Consider the following 16,193-nt stretch of genomic DNA (forward strand, 5'->3'; position numbering starts at 1 on the left):
TGACCCCCCCTTACCAAACATCAAACTTTGCTTACAAAAATAAATATTATGACCAAGATTCATACAATCTGAAACAAAATTGTGACCTCTAGAGTGTTTACAAGGATTTTGATTTTGATTTTGCTAATGAAAATTTGGACAATCTAAGGGCAATAATTATGGCATTAATTATGTGATATATATATAAAACCAATCTTTGTACCAAGTTTCATGATGATTGGGCAAAAAATGTGATTTCTAGTGTGTTCACAAGCTTTTTTTACAATATAAATATAAAATAAAAATACTGCCCCCCCCCCAGCAGCCATGATATTCAACTGACCGGAACTATATACATATAGAGAAAAATGCCCCCCCCATTGACGGCCATGTTTTTTCACTGATCTGGACCATTTTCGAACATGTACGAGATATCAATAAAACCAATGTTTTGACCAACTTCGATGATGATTGGGCAAAAATTGTGACTTCTAGAGTGATAACAAAGTTTCTATACAGCCAAAAAAGGAAAACTGCCCCCCCCCCCGCCCCCCGGCAGCCATGTTATTCAACTGACCAGAACCATTTTCGAACTCAACTCTCATGTCAAGGAAACAAATGTTCTGACCAAATTTCATGAAAATTGGGCCAAAAATGTGACTTATAGAGTGTTCACATGTTTTCACTATATACATATAGAGAAAAATGCCCTGCCCACTGGCGGCCATGTTTTTCACCGATCAGGACCATTTTTGAACTAGTCCGTGATATCAATAAAAATGTTTTGACCAACGTTCATGATGATTGGGCAAAAATTGTGACTTCTAGAGTGTTTACAAGGTTTCTCTATATCCAAATAAGGAAAACTGCCCCGCCCACTGGCGGCCATCCTTTTCAACGGACCGGAAACACTTTTGAAGTCGACCAACATATCATTAAGGCAAACATTTTGACAAAGTTACATGAAGATTGGGCATGAAATGTGACTTCTACAGTGTTTACAAGGTTTTTATTTTTTTTTGACCTAATAACCTAGTTTTTGACCCAGCATGACCTAGTTTCGAACTTGATTGAGATATCATTGGGACAAATTTTCTGACCAGGTTTCATGAAGATCCGACATAAAATGTGGCCTCTAGAGTGTTTTCAAACCAAATGTGGACGACGGACGGACGGAAGAAGGACAAAGACCGGTCACAAAAGCTCACCTGAGCAATCAGTTGAGCTAAAAACAAATACAAACAAAAGCACCGCCTTGGGGGTGCAGACCGCTCATCTATTTTCTTTTTAAAGGTGAAGGGACTCTCATTTTCAATCACAAAGGAGGGTGGGGTGGAATGAAGAGGGGTGTATAGTGTGGGGTTGTGGACATTTATTACATTATCTTCCAAAAAAGGGAAACAAAAAATCGGGGGGGGGGGGGGGGGGGGGTGGGGGGGGGGGATTTTTTGGGTGCGATGGTTGGACGGTATTTCAAACATAACCGTTTAAAAAAAAAAATTGGGGTGGGGGATGGGGTATAGTGTGAGGCTGTGGTGGAAATTTGTGAGATGATCTTAAAATCTTAAAAAAAAAAAAAAAAAAATTAAAAAAAAATTGGGAGTGGGGGGGTGGGGTGGGGGGGGGTGGGGGTATAGTGTGAGGGTGTTGGTGTTATTTGTGAGACGATCTTAAAAAATATAAAAAATAGGGGGGGAGGGCACGGGGGAGGGGGGAGGGGGAGGGCACGGGGGATGGTTTGGGTGGAGTCTATTGTGGTATGTCAGGTAAGAGTAGTTTTGTCAAAGTATCAATCAAATCTCATCATAAATAAAGAAGTTATGGCAATTTTAGCAAAATTTTATAATTTGACCTTGAGAGTCAAGGTCATTCAAAGGTCAAGGTAAAATTTAACTTGCCAGGTACAGTAACCTCATGGTAGCATGAAAGTATTTGAAGTTTGAAAGCAATAGCCTTGATACTTAAGAAGTAAAGTGGATCAAAACACAAAATTTAACCATATATTCAAAGTTACTAAGTCAAAAAAGGGCCATAATTCCGTAACAATGACAACCAGAGTTATGCAACTTGTCCTTTTACTGTACCCTTATGATAGTTTGAGAGTGTTCCAAGTATGAAAGCAATATGTATGATACTTTAGGGGTAAAGTGAACCAAAACACAAATCTTAACAAAATTTTCGATTTTCTAAGTATAAAGGGCCCATAATTCTGTCCAAATGCCAGTCAGAGTTACATAACTTTGCTTGCACGGTCCCCTTATGATAGTTAATATGTGTTGCAAGTATGAAAGCAATAGCTTTGATACTGTAGGAATAAAGTGGACCTAAACACAAAACTTAACCAAATTTTTAATTTTCTAAGTATTAAAAGGGCAAATAATTCTGTCAAAAAGCCAGTCATAGTTACATATCTTTGCCTGCACAGTCCCCTTATGATAATTAGTAAGTGTTGCAAGTGTGAAAGCAATAGCTTTGATACTTAAGGAATAAAATGGACCTAAACACAAAACTTAAACAAAATTTTCAATTTATAAAGTATAAAAAGGGCACATAATTCTGTCAAAATGCATGCCAGAGTTATCTTACTTTGCCTGCCCAGCCCCCTCATGATAGTAAGTAAGTGTACCAAGTTTGAATGCAATAGCATTGATACTTTCTGAGAAAAGTGGACCTAAACGCAAAACTTAACCAAAATTTTCTATTTTCTAAGTATAAAAAGGGCACATAATTCTGTCAAAATGCATGCTAGAGTTATCTAACTTTGCCTGCCCAGTCCCCTCATGATAGTAAGTAAGTGTACCAAGTTTGAATGCAATAGAATTGATACTTTCTGAGAAATGTGGACCTAAACGCAAAACTTAACCGGACACCGACGCCAACGCCGACGCCAAGGTGATGACAATAGCTCTTTTTTTTTTTCAAAAAATAGATGAGCTAAAAAATGAAAGTCAATGTCAAATGCATTTGCAAATTGGTATCAGAATGGGGCTAGGTGTGCCAACTGAAGTTTTGTGAACTTGAATAAAAGGTGTGTCCCAATTTTTGAATAGAGCAATGTCATAAACAACAACTAACCTTCTATTACCCGAACAAATATGTCAGCCATGATCAAGGGCCTATAACTCAGGAATGAGTGGAGCACTGGGAATGAAAAGTGTCTTGCACATTTACACTTCATATAGAGGATATATCTGAAGTTAAATTTGACTACTTGAGAAATGTGGATTGCAAAGTGAAGGTTGCTGTGCAAAAGGGGTAGGATGGCACCATTTTTGTGATGTCATACAATAATTGGTTAATATGGGGAATGACTTTTCCTAACATTTGTCTTACACATTTATCTCCCCATGTTGAATGTCTGTATACCTGGGATAAATAAAGTAATTCTCTGTTCTGTTATGTTTATAAGATTTTAAAGCTGTGCCTGTTAATTTCCAATTAATGTTCGCATAAATATATAAAATTAACAGATTTTCACATTTTTTGTGATAATGAACCTATTAAGGCGGTAAGGCAGAGTCAAAAATGGTTGCAGCATTCTGCTATTTACTCTAGGTCTTTCTCTACATCTTAATGAGTGAACCACTCTAATATACATGCGCTCCAGTCAGGGCGTAAACAAGTCAACAATATGTATTATATAATAAAGACCAGAAGTTGTTTGTATAGATTAATAAACATATTTGCCTGCGCAATAGATAATTTTTTTTAAACGAATCCATTGAGTTTAGGTTAAGTTTCTCACATTTGTTTTCATCAGCATTAAAATTAGAGTACTTTGGATACACAGAGGAAATTATGAATGAAAATGCCACGAAAGAGTAAATAAAAGGAAAAAAAAGAGACAAGAAACATTTCTAACAAGGTGTAGTGAACTGTTTACTTTGCATTTTATTTTATGAAATAATTACTCGTGATAAGTTTTGGAATAATAGCTATTTTGAAAGAGTCCCAATTAAAGTTTCCTGCTCTTGTATTTCAAGACTTGTTTAAGGCCTTTGTTAAACCCATTGTTAAATAGTTTTTCATTAAATATACTTAAAAATTCAACCCAGCTTGTCAAGTTTCACTTTTTCTTTTGATGCCGATTAAGTATATGGCCAGTGAAATTCTTGGGAGATCTGTCTGCTGTCCATTGAATTTTGTTATGATATTATTTCCGCTAACTTTTTGTGACAGTTTGGTTAAAGAAATTGTGTGGTGGTTGGCCCTGATGATAGAAAATATATATTAAGTATAGTGGTAAAAAAGAAAGCAGTAATATGAGCCTTGTTTTGGAAAAAACGGACAACACTTTCTGCTTTTATGGAATTCTTTGTTTAGAGAAAGTGTCTTCTAAACAAAAATCTAGTCCAGGCATTAAGTGTCATCCCTGATAAGCCTATGCAGACTTCACTTAATAAACATGTATATAGCCTAGATTTCCCAAAATGAGGTCTCATATCACCAAACACATACCCCAGTTTGAGGGCCTGTCCAGCATGGCGACCCAGTTCCTCTCCCAGCAGCTGCACATCATCGTCAGGAATGAGTGGATCATGCATCGCCTGCATAGTATGATGATCAGCCTATATATACGACAGAATTACACACAACAGTTATCAACAGAAAAAGATAACTACAAAGCAAATTAAACAATGACAAAAGTTGATCTTACATTGCTCACCCATACCGGTAATTATCTGCAGTGTCCTCTCAAATCCTGTTTTATATATGAGCCCTGCTCTGTGAAAAGAGGGTTGAATGCATGTACGTATAGTGTCATCCCAGTATTAGGGTCGACACTGTCTGCCTATACTGGATTTTGCTAAGAAGGAACTTTCTTTGTACAAAAAATACAATAAAAGTGGAAAGTGTTGTCCCTGACTAGTCAGTGCAGACTGAACAGGCTAATCTGGGATGACACTTTACGCACATGCATTAAATCCCCTTTTCACAGAGCACCGCCCATATTTTTCATTTTATTTTTCCTACATGCACAAGATGATTGAATACATCTTCATTGGAGTTTGGTTATCTATCTGAAGTTTGAGTATAGATTTTACTGCATTCCAATATGAAGAGGCTAGAGCCAATTAACATCAACTTATAACAAGCTGAACATAAAATGTGCAAAATGAATATGAGTATCTACAAAAACATACATTTTTGTGCGCTGACTACAGCTATAAACTGTCAACTATATCTTACACATTTGTTTACATATCAATAGTGTTTGTAATAAACAATAATATTAAACAATTAAGAAACAAGCACATAACCAGGTTTTCAAAATTTATTAAAAAATTTCTTCAATTGTGCAATAACAATCTATGTCTGCATGAGAGCTTAATGAAAAATTTCAGCAAAATAGCTACATCTAAATGCAAATTATTGAGCAGAAACATTTTTTTTAAGTACAATGACCTTTACCATAAACAACCTGGCCTTAAATGCAATCCCAAAATAAGTCTGGAAACAATGGAAGGTTTACGTTTTTTTAAATTTATTTTTTTAGATCTGAATTATTTGTTTTACTCCCATCCATATAAGTTTAACCTTAGTTAATATAATACTGAAAACACTTGTATACTCTATTTTGAAGCATTTTTTAGAAAAAACAACAACACTAATTTCCCAATTAAAGTCACAACACCGCAAATTTTCCCAATCTAAAGGGATCCACTCCCATTCCCAAAATGGAGAAAAAAACACTTGCGTGTCAGCTACCTACACACACAATTTCTGTACAGTCCCTGTATTCAAACTGATCAGAAAAAATGGATCTTGACCTTGATCCAACTGACTCCAAATACGATCCCAAGCAATGTCTGCATGGGCTAAGTACATACAAATTCAAGTTCAATGCTTCAATTCCAATTGAAGTTTTTGAGAGGAAACTGTTTTTTCTATTTTTGTTAAAATAGACCATGACCTGACTTACTACAAATACATTCCCAAGTTTGGTCTCCATGAAAGCATGCCCATGTATTTTGTTAGTTTCATTACAATGCAAACTAAAGTAATTGACCGGTAACCTTGTTTGATGCTTCCGCCCACATGCCCTAATCTAATACACATAACAAGACATTTCAGCTTCATTGAAAACCTGGTTAACATGTTAAATTTAATTACATCAAAATAGTGTTAACAACATTAAGCTAGCCTGTTAATAAAACTAGAGATGTCAATAGCCGCCAGAATTTTTTTGTTATTTCTGAATACAAGGAGGATATCCAAACAGATCAGATTTAGCATCTGAATGATAAAATGTTAAGTTGTTAAATACAGTTCACAAAGACATTAAGTATATTTTGTATGGAAAAGTAATAAAATCTTAAATTTTCAATTATAACAAAATATGTAATAATATTATTTCTAGTCGGCATCTTACAGATTAAAACACACGGACAAATCAAATTACTTAAAACACAAGGAAAAAGTCTGTAAAGTAATAGCGGTTGTTCAACTTTATAAAATGAAACAGTGATTAATGCATTTGAGTTAATCACCATATACATGTTATACAGCACAGAATGTGCATTCACATACTTTTACCAAGTGCTTTAAAACTGTGTTGGAATACAATTCCTTTTTGTACAAAAGTTAGCCATAATGGCAGTTAAACAATGACCTTAAATCAAGGAACCCAAATGGTAGACAACTTGACCTGGTGACTTAGTTTTTGACCCCATTTGAACTATTATTCTGACCATGTTTCATCAAGATTGAGTCTCAAGTAAGGCTTCTAGAGTGGAATATGGGTTTTGGGAGATTTGACATACAGTAAAGTAACAGTGGCATAGAAAATATTAAACCCTGAACTTTAAATTGAGAATTTTTTTAAGCTATTTACTATTAAAGTCTTCATAAATCTAGTAACCCTTTATGTTGCCAGTTTTGACACAAGGGGTATAATTTGAACAAACTTGTTAGAGGACCACCATCCAACATAACATGCCAAACACCAAACCTCCCAGCCTTGCAGTTTCAGAGAAGATTCATTAGAGTTTACTTTGTACACATAAGGACAACAAGAGCATTATTGTAACAAATTTTGTAGAGCAACACCATACAATGTTTCACACCAAATATTAAACATAGAAGATGATTTTTTAAGTTATTTACCATATAATATAAATCATGTGACCCCTGTGGCATAGCCAGTTTTAAGCCAAGGAACATGATTGGATCAAATTTAGTACAAGACCACTTGCCAATTAAAAACACGAAATATTCAAGCCCTGACCCTTGCAGTTTTACAGAATAAGATTTTGATTTTTAAATATATTTTAGCTCTGCTTACATAAAATTTGCCATGGACTAAAATAATTTTAACAATTTTGAAAGAAAGTCACCAAAGGATTTTTTATGTAAAGTTTTGTTAAACTCTGTCAAGTGGTAAGGGAGTAGAAGTCGTTTGAAGAAAAAGTAATCACACACACCTCACACACCCACACAGTAACTGACTACTGACTACATCGTATCCTACAAGCTTCCCATGAGCACATAGTGCTCAGGTGAGTCAAAAAGAACAATAATTTTAGTCAAATAAAGATCACTTTGTTTATAAAAAGTCATGAACAAGGGCTGTTTGTAAAACATGCATGCCCCCCATATGGGCTCTCTGTTGTAGTGAGAGCCATCGTGTGAATATGTTTTTTGTCACTGTGACCTTGACCTTTGACCTAGTGACCTGAAAATCAATAGGGGTCATCTGCCAGTCATGATCAATGTACCAATGAAGTTTCATGATCCTAGCCATAAGCATTCTTGAGTTATCATCCGGACACCATTTTACTATTTCGGGTCACCGTGACCTTGACCTTTGACCTAGTGACCTGAAAATCAATAGGGGTCATCTGCGAGTCATGATCATTCTACCTATCAAGTTTCATGATCCTAGGAATTAGCGTTCTTCAGTTATCATCCAGAAACCATTTTACTATTTCGGGTCATCGTGACCTTGACCTTTGACCTAGTGACCTGAAAATCAATAGGGGTCATCTGCGAGTCATGATCAATCTACCTATCAAGTTTCATGATCCTAGGCTTAAGCGTTCTTGAGTTACCATCCGGAAACCATTTTACTATTTCGGGTCACTGTGACCTTGACCTTTGACCTAGTGACCTCAAAATCATTAGGGGTCATCTGCGAGTCCTGATCAATCTACCTATCAAGTTTCATGATCCTAGGCCTAAGCGTTCTTGAGTAATCATCCGGAAACCATTTTACTATTTCGGGTCACTGTGACCTTGACCTTTGACCTAGTGACCTGAAAATCAATAGCGGTCATCTGCGAGTCATGATCAATCTACCTATCAAGTTTCATGATCCTAGGCCTAAGCGTTCTTGAGTGATCATCCGGAAACCATTTTACTATTTCGGGTCACCGTGACCTTGACCTAGTGACCTCAAAATCAATAGGGGTTATCTGCGAGTCATGATCAATGTACCTATGAAGTTTCATGATCCTAGGCTCAAGTGTTCTTGAGTTATCGTCTGACAACCACCTGGTGGACGGACCGACAGACCGACATGAGCAAAGCAATATACCCTCTCTTCTTCGAAGGGGGGCATAAATATAAGATTTCATGCATGTACTAACTTTTATGTCAGCTGTTCAGAATAACAACATTTTTAATTAAATAATAAATAAAAATATAAATATTGAAAAAACCTAGGAAAGTATAGTTAAGTTTATAATGTATAAGGTAAGTTTGGTGCTGCATTGCTATAACTGTAAATTAAATTAAATGACTCCACTTAATATTTATTATAGATTCGAATGTGAATAATTTTAATTTATTTAATTTTATTTAAACAAAAATGAATCAGTTTTATTCTGATATTAATTTATTTTGTTTATAAACTGTTCACAAGCAATATATAGTATTACGAAACTCAAAGTCATCATTTTTTAACAGTCCAATTGATAAGTTTTATTAATGGGTAGCAAGCTACTTATAATCTAGAGGTGTGCATTGAATGGGCACAACAGTTTATGACTTTTACAGCTCTATCCAACTTAGTGTGATGTGAAAGCACACCTGTTGTTTGAAGGTTATCCCTGGCTGTTCATGACACATTGGCGCACTACATAGCAATGTGTGTTGATTTTATCAATATATATGCACAAAAGAGTGTTCTATGCCTTAAACACCAGAGATATTTATTTTGTTTTAATTATTCATACAACAATTTGGATACTAAATAACTAATCCACAAGTAACCTAATACCCAGATATTTAAAATATGATAATATAGTCAATGACATTAATGTAGTAAGGTTTCTTTCAATGATTGTTCTTATTAATAAGATTGGAATAACCTACAGTTTTCACGCCGCGAAAAAGTGGCGACAACTTTTTTGGGGCCAGTGAAACTCCTGTATTTTGATATTTGTTGACATCCCTAAATAGCAAAGCAACAATTTCAACTTTACAGTGTGTAAACCACAACAAGTATTCAACTATTTAACTCATAGCAAAATAACTATACCTCATAATCTTTAAAGACACCTGACTTTGTAACAGCAAAAGTTAATTATCTCTTTTTTTTAACAGCCATTATGCTAAATAAAATTTTGATACCTACCAGGCTAAAAACACCAGTGTTTAATTAAACAAACATTCAATCCACACAGATAATGCAAATTAAAGCACAATGCCAAAATTAATAGACGAATGTACAAAAAATAAAATATACAGTAAAATGGTTTGACATTACACGGAAGGAAAAGTGACAAGAATGATCAGAAACCAGTAACATAAATTATAGCATTAGCAGAGCTTCTAAACAATAATGCTTTATTTCTGTGATAACCATCACGCTAAACCTTTCAATTTTAATGTTGTGGTAATAGAGTAAAGCACAAAGCATTTAAGCCGTACCTCATCAAAGAATGCCTGTGTCTTACGTAGGATATGCTTCAGCTCTGTCAGTTCGAGAAAGTTCTTCTTCAAGGCTTCCGAGTTGGCGTTCACATCATTCATCTCCGACTCGAGTTTCTCAAAAGTAGCCTGTTGCATATAACAGGGATGACCATAATTGTACCGGTGTTACATGCAAGTTGGAGTTCACATCTGACTTGATTTTCTCAAATGAGGCTTGTTAAATAACAACAACATAAAAAGCTTACAAGTACTTGTATGTTCCAAACAGGAAAACTTCTGTTCATAGTTGAAAACAAAATAAAAAAATAGAAAAACTTATTCCTTAAAAAATATGAAAAAAAAAAACAACATAAAAAGTCAAAGTGAAAGAAGGTCACATGTTTGACATATTTTCTTCTTCATTATTAATAAGAAAATATGTTGTTGTTTTTCTTCATTTCACATGTTTTAGTACAGTTACAGTGACTATGTCCCCACACACTGAGATGCAATCCTGAGCAAACAAATGATCGCAAAATTGTAAGAACGAAGCTTCTGCAGACTAGCTCAATTTGATTTTATTTTTATTTTTGATTTTTAGCATATACCCTTTTCCTATTTTTTATCCCCGTAAACTTGACCTTCATCCTTACTCATATGCAAGATCTTGCTACATGCTATGAATATGTTAAGTTTCATTACGCAAGCTGATTTTGTTCACAAACAGATACAACTAGAGCTTTGTCACAGACGTGATGTATACCCCCACATGCCGCATTGACACAGACTATTTTGCATGCTGTCTTCACAAAACAAGAGAATCCAATTTATGGCGATTTTTAAGAATTATTATGCCATTATAAATTATGGTCATTTTGACCTTTGAACTCTGGAATTCTTTCGCATGACACGCCGTCCAATGACTGTGAACAAAATTAATGTACAGAGTCATTTTAAAATCTCACAATGAATGACATAGTTATGGCCCTGACAAGCTCATTTATGGCCATTTTTGACTTTTGAACTCCAAGTGAGACCTTGACCTTGGAGATATCGACGTTATTCTTTCCCATGACACATCGTCCAATGATTGTGACCACATGTACAGAGTAATTTTAAAATCTCACAATGAATGACATAGTTATAACCCCGACAAGATCATTTATGGCCATTTTTGACCTTTGAACTCACAGTGTGACCTTGACGTTGCAGATATCCACCTAATTCTTTCGCGCGACACACCGTCCGATTATGATGAACAAATATGCCAAATGATTTTAAAATCTTACAATGAACAACATAGTTATGGCCCAGACAAGCTCATTTATGGCCATTTTTTACCTTTGAACTCAAAGTGTGACCTTGACCTTGGAGATATCCACGTAGTTCTTTCGCGCGACACACTGTCCAATGATGGTGAACAAATGTGCCAAATGATTTTAAAATCTCACAATGAATGACATAGTTATGGCCCGGACAAGCTCATTTATTGCCGTTTTTGGCATTCAAACTCAAAGTGTGACCTTGACTTTGGAGATATCGACATAATTCTTTGGCGCGACACACTGTCAAATGATGGTGAACAAATGTGCAAAATGATTTTAAAATCTCACAATGAACGACAAAGTTATGGCCCGAACAAGCTCATTTATGGCCATTTTTGACCTTTGAACTTAAAGTGTGACCTTGACCTTGAAGATATTGATGTAATTCTTTCGCGTGGAACACCGTTCAATGATGGTGAACACACGTGCCAAATTATTTTAAAATCTCACACTGAACCACATAGTTATTGTCCGGACAAGCTCATTTATGGCCATTTTTGATCTTTGAACTCAAAGTGTGACCTTGACCTTGGAGATATCAACATAATAGTTTCACGCAACACACCATCCAATGATGGTGAACAAATTTGCCAAATGATTTTAAAATCTCACAATAAGTGATAAAGTTATGGCCGGGACAAGCATTTGACCTTTGAACTCCAAGTGTGACCTTGACCTTGGAGACATCGACGTACTTTTTTCACACGACACACCGTCATATGATGGTGAACAAATGTACCAAGGCATTTTAAAATCTCACGATAAATGACATAGTTATGGTCCGGACAAACTTTCAGTTTAAAACACACTAAGTGACCCCGTGACCTAATTTTGACCAAGCATGACCCATATTCAAACTTGACCAAGACATCATCTAGTTACAACTTGTGACCAAGTTTGGTGAAGAGCGGATGAAATTTCTGGACAGACAGATCGACAAAGTGACTCCTATATAGCCCCGATTACCAATGGTAATGGGGGTATAAATATATATTACATTTTAGGGAAAAGTGGGTGTGTATGCTTCCCAAATGAACTTTCCCTCTTTGAATGTTTACATTCTGAGTCACGAACAAAGTAGAGTGCAGTGGTGTTTTTTACCTCAAGATCTATCATTTCTCTTGGCTGTGGGGCATCAGGATTGTCCCCAGTATCCAACATGGGGATGCCATCCTTTCGTATCTCCTTCTCAAGAAATCCTGCAACATTTAGGACACATTTAGCCTGCTCTACTCATAAAATCAAGCTGTGCTGTGCTGATAACAAATATCTTCAAAAAATGGACTTGTTAACAGTTTGGAAAAATGACATTTGTTCACATACACACAAATCATAGAATCACAAAAGAATGTACAATTTGTATTCAAACAACCAACTTAACACTACTAGCTAAGAAAAAGAGCTGTGTTTGTGAAACACAATGCCCCCTACTGCGCTTAGAAGCCATATATTTTACCTTTGACCTTGAAGGATGACCTTGACCTTTCACCACTCAAAATGTGCAGCTCCATGAGATACACATGCATGCCAAATATCAAGTTGCTATCTTCAATATTGCAAAAGTTATGAGCAAGGTTAACATTTTGGGACAGACATACACAATGACAGACAGACAGGCCAAAAACAATATACCCCCGATCATTAGATTTGGGGACATAAAAATTTAACAAAATACGTTAGTTTATTAATAAACATCAATCAATATTGCACAAAATATAAAGGGTTTGGGACACTTTCTTTGATAGTTTAGCCAACTATGTTACAATTTCAAACCATGCATGGTGTAGTGGCAGCAAGTCAGCCTTTGCTAGAGGCTGTGGGTTTGATCCCCATGGCAGGCACAATTTTCTTTATTTTATTTGTTTTCTTGTAATTTCAATTATTTAAAACAATATTTAAGTTCTGTTGATTACATGACATATAAAAAAATACAAGGAGTGTTAACCAGTCCCTTTTTATTATGATGTATTTGTATTTACATGAAATGCTAACAAGTCCCTTGAATTGACAATTTTGTTGTCTTTACATAAATATTTTAATCAGTGAAATAAATAATTCTAATGTTTATGATACAAACAAAACCATATTGATAATGGCTTTATCAAAGACTACTTACTCAATTTTCTTTCCATTTCATCACATCTTCTGACTTCATTAACAAACTTTCTTTGAAATGCATTTACATCAGGATTCAACTGAAAAAATAGTAAAGTCTAAATCATTACAATAGTTTGACAATTGCATGTATTGGAGTGAGCAGCTACACAATTACAAACTTTAAGAAAGAAATTTCACTGAAGATTAAACGATATCAGTTTTTTTTTTGGCCCGATTTTATAGCCGAAATTCGGCTATATTACCAATTGCAAAAAGTATACTTTTTTCTCAAAATTTGCTAAAAAAATTCAAGCGTTTTGTGATTCGGCTGAATGGAAAACAAAGATGTTGCGAAATTCGAAATATTACGTGAAAGCTCGTCAAGAAATACAAGTCTTCTATAGAAACTCCTTCCATTGTAAATGATAGTATTTTAATAACAAGTGACTCTTTTGCATCGTCATGTTGATTTCCGAAAGAAAAGTGCTGGCTTATATTCAACATGTTGAAAGCAGTAGTTCTTCAAAAGATGAAGCGCCTCCTAATAAAATGGTGCCTAATGTGACTGAAGACTTTGTGTGAGCTTATTATTCGGAAAACTGTTGATCATGGTTTTGTTTGTGATTAAAGATGCTGAACTCATTCATTTAGTTTTAAATCCCAATTTTAATTTCATTTTCCCAATTTCTTGTAAATGCAGATAAAATTCCAAATTTCAAAGCAATGGGCTATCTTCCCAAAAAGCTGAAAAAAAGCCCTGAATATTTTAAGGATTCTGTGATAAATATCAAACTACATAGTTAAATCAGAGGCAATAACATGTAATGTTAACTTAGACAAGTTTGTTTTCTCTGACTGATTTTTTATGAGTTTCATTAAAATTTTACAAAGCCCACTGAGACAAACAATATGACAAATAGCAAAATCCAGTAATAACAAGATGTGTTTGTGAAACACAATGTCCCCCTATATGACGTTTGACCTTGAAGGATGGCCTTGACCTTGACCCTTCACCACTCAAAATGTGCAGCTCCTTGAGATACACACGCATTTCAAATATAAAATTGCTAGCTTCAATATTGCATAAGTGACATTACATGAGCAATTTTGACCCATATATTTGACCTTAAGGATGACCTTGACCTTGACCTTTCACCACTCAAAATGTGCAGCTCCATGAGATACACATGCATGCCAATTATCAAGTTGCTATCTTCAATATTGCAAAAGTATTCATAAAATAAGCGATTTGGGCCACATATATTTGACCTCTGACCTTTAAGGATTACCTTGACCTTCACCATTCAAAATGTGCAGCTCCATGAGATACACATGCATGCCAAATATCAAGTTGCTATCTTCAATATTGCAAAAGTATTCATAAAATAAGCGATTTGGGCCACATATATTTGACCTCTGACCTTGAAGGATGACCTTGACCTTTCACCACTCAAAATGTGCAGCTCCATGAGATACACATGCATGCCAAATATCAAGTTGCTATCTTCAATATTGCAAAAGTTTTCATAAAATGAGCGATTTTGGCCACATATATTTGACCTCTGACCTTGAAGGATGACCTTAACCTTTCATCACTCAAAATGTGCAGCTTCATGAGATACACAAGCATGCCAAATATGAAGTTGCTATCTTCAATATAGCAAAAGTTATTGCAAAATGTTAAAGTTGGCGCAAACCAACAGACCAACCAACCAACCAACCAACAGACCAACCAACCAACAAACAGGGCAAAAACAATATGTCCCCTACTACTATAGTGGGGGACATAAAAATCCTTGTTATTTTCACATATATGCCACACGTTTTCCATCTTTCAAAGACTGCAAAAGGCAATAGCAATTAATTTTGCCTTGCTCTGGAAAAAGTGGGCTTAATGCATGTGCATAAAGTATCATTCCCTATTAACCTGTACAGTCCGTAAAGCCTAACCAGGATCGACGTTACACAGTGCGGACTGAACAGGCTAATCTTGGATGACACTATGAACATGCATATAGCCCAGTTTTCCCAGACAACCCTCATTTGTTCACACCACTAGTGGACATGCAATTCTTACGTCTCTAAACTGGACCAGGCCCAGCTCCCCCAGCTCCGACACGCATGCGTAGGCTGCCTCTGACTGCAGGAACAGCTGACAGAGGGTCATATCCTCACTGCGGAACAGGGACCCCATTGTTATGGATCTTGAAGGGATATATGTCCAGACCAAAAGGTTATGTTGCGTTAGCTAGTCCAGCCTGAAAGGAAAAAATACATGTATATATGTCAACTTTCAAAAGAAACAAAACATTCTTGAAGCAAAATTTTTACATGCATTAGAAACAAATATGCATCACTTTTGCACAGAAATTGGACAGTTTCAATTCTCAGGAAAATTCAAAGATATTATAATCCTAAACAGGTGCTTTTTTCAACTGAAGAATAAAAGACAGATATGAAAATTCCAAATTAAATAATATTCAAATATTTACCACAGCTATGACAATATTTGAAGAATGTGAACTTCCTGTGGGAATATACAATCCTCTCAGTTAAAAAAATATAATATGAAAAAGAAAACAATTTCTCTTACAATATCTTTATATATACCCGTATTGATCCTTTAGTCGGATAGGAAAAAATACTTGTGAATAAGAGGTTAATAAGTGGTGCTCCTAAATCATCTTTGTTTGCTAAAATTACCCTTTTAAATGCTTGTAAAAACTAAGACATGCATTTATGGATGACATAAAAAACACGTACTTCATGACTTTATACCGGTACTTTATATTAACCAGTGAATAAAATAACTAATATATTTTTCATGTAATTGGTTTTTGTCAAAGTATAGTTTTTCCTTATTATTTTTTTCCAGTTTTTCTGCCATCTAAAATGACTAAATCCTGGAAATAAAACATACAAAAGTGTCTAAATCAA

At 35.3% G+C, this 16,193-nt stretch overlaps 1 protein-coding gene across 5 annotated transcripts in view; it reads right to left on the minus strand.

Moving 5' to 3' along the window:
* Positions 1-16,193, minus strand: part of LOC127860313 (V-type proton ATPase 116 kDa subunit a 1-like) — a 48,409-nt gene that overhangs the window by 24,433 nt on the left and 7,783 nt on the right. The window contains exons 2-8 of one of the 5 annotated variants that reach the window (XM_052398315.1): positions 15,334-15,514; positions 13,276-13,354; positions 12,261-12,358; positions 9,853-9,981; positions 9,461-9,484; positions 4,438-4,547; positions 3,313-3,345 (exon numbers count right to left, since the gene is read on the minus strand). In XM_052398315.1, the coding sequence (XP_052254275.1) occupies positions 3,313-3,345; positions 4,438-4,547; positions 9,461-9,484; positions 9,853-9,981; positions 12,261-12,358; positions 13,276-13,354; positions 15,334-15,450 (590 nt within the window). In that variant the 5' untranslated portion in view covers positions 15,451-15,514. The remainder of the gene's footprint in view (positions 1-3,312; positions 3,346-4,437; positions 4,548-9,460; positions 9,485-9,852; positions 9,982-12,260; positions 12,359-13,275; positions 13,355-15,333; positions 15,515-16,193) is intronic. The other 4 variants (XM_052398317.1, XM_052398316.1, XM_052398319.1 and 1 more) reach the window with 4 other exon arrangements.

This window comes from Dreissena polymorpha, chromosome 15, assembly GCF_020536995.1.
Source record: "Dreissena polymorpha isolate Duluth1 chromosome 15, UMN_Dpol_1.0, whole genome shotgun sequence".
Taxonomy (NCBI): domain Eukaryota; kingdom Metazoa; phylum Mollusca; class Bivalvia; order Myida; family Dreissenidae; genus Dreissena; species Dreissena polymorpha.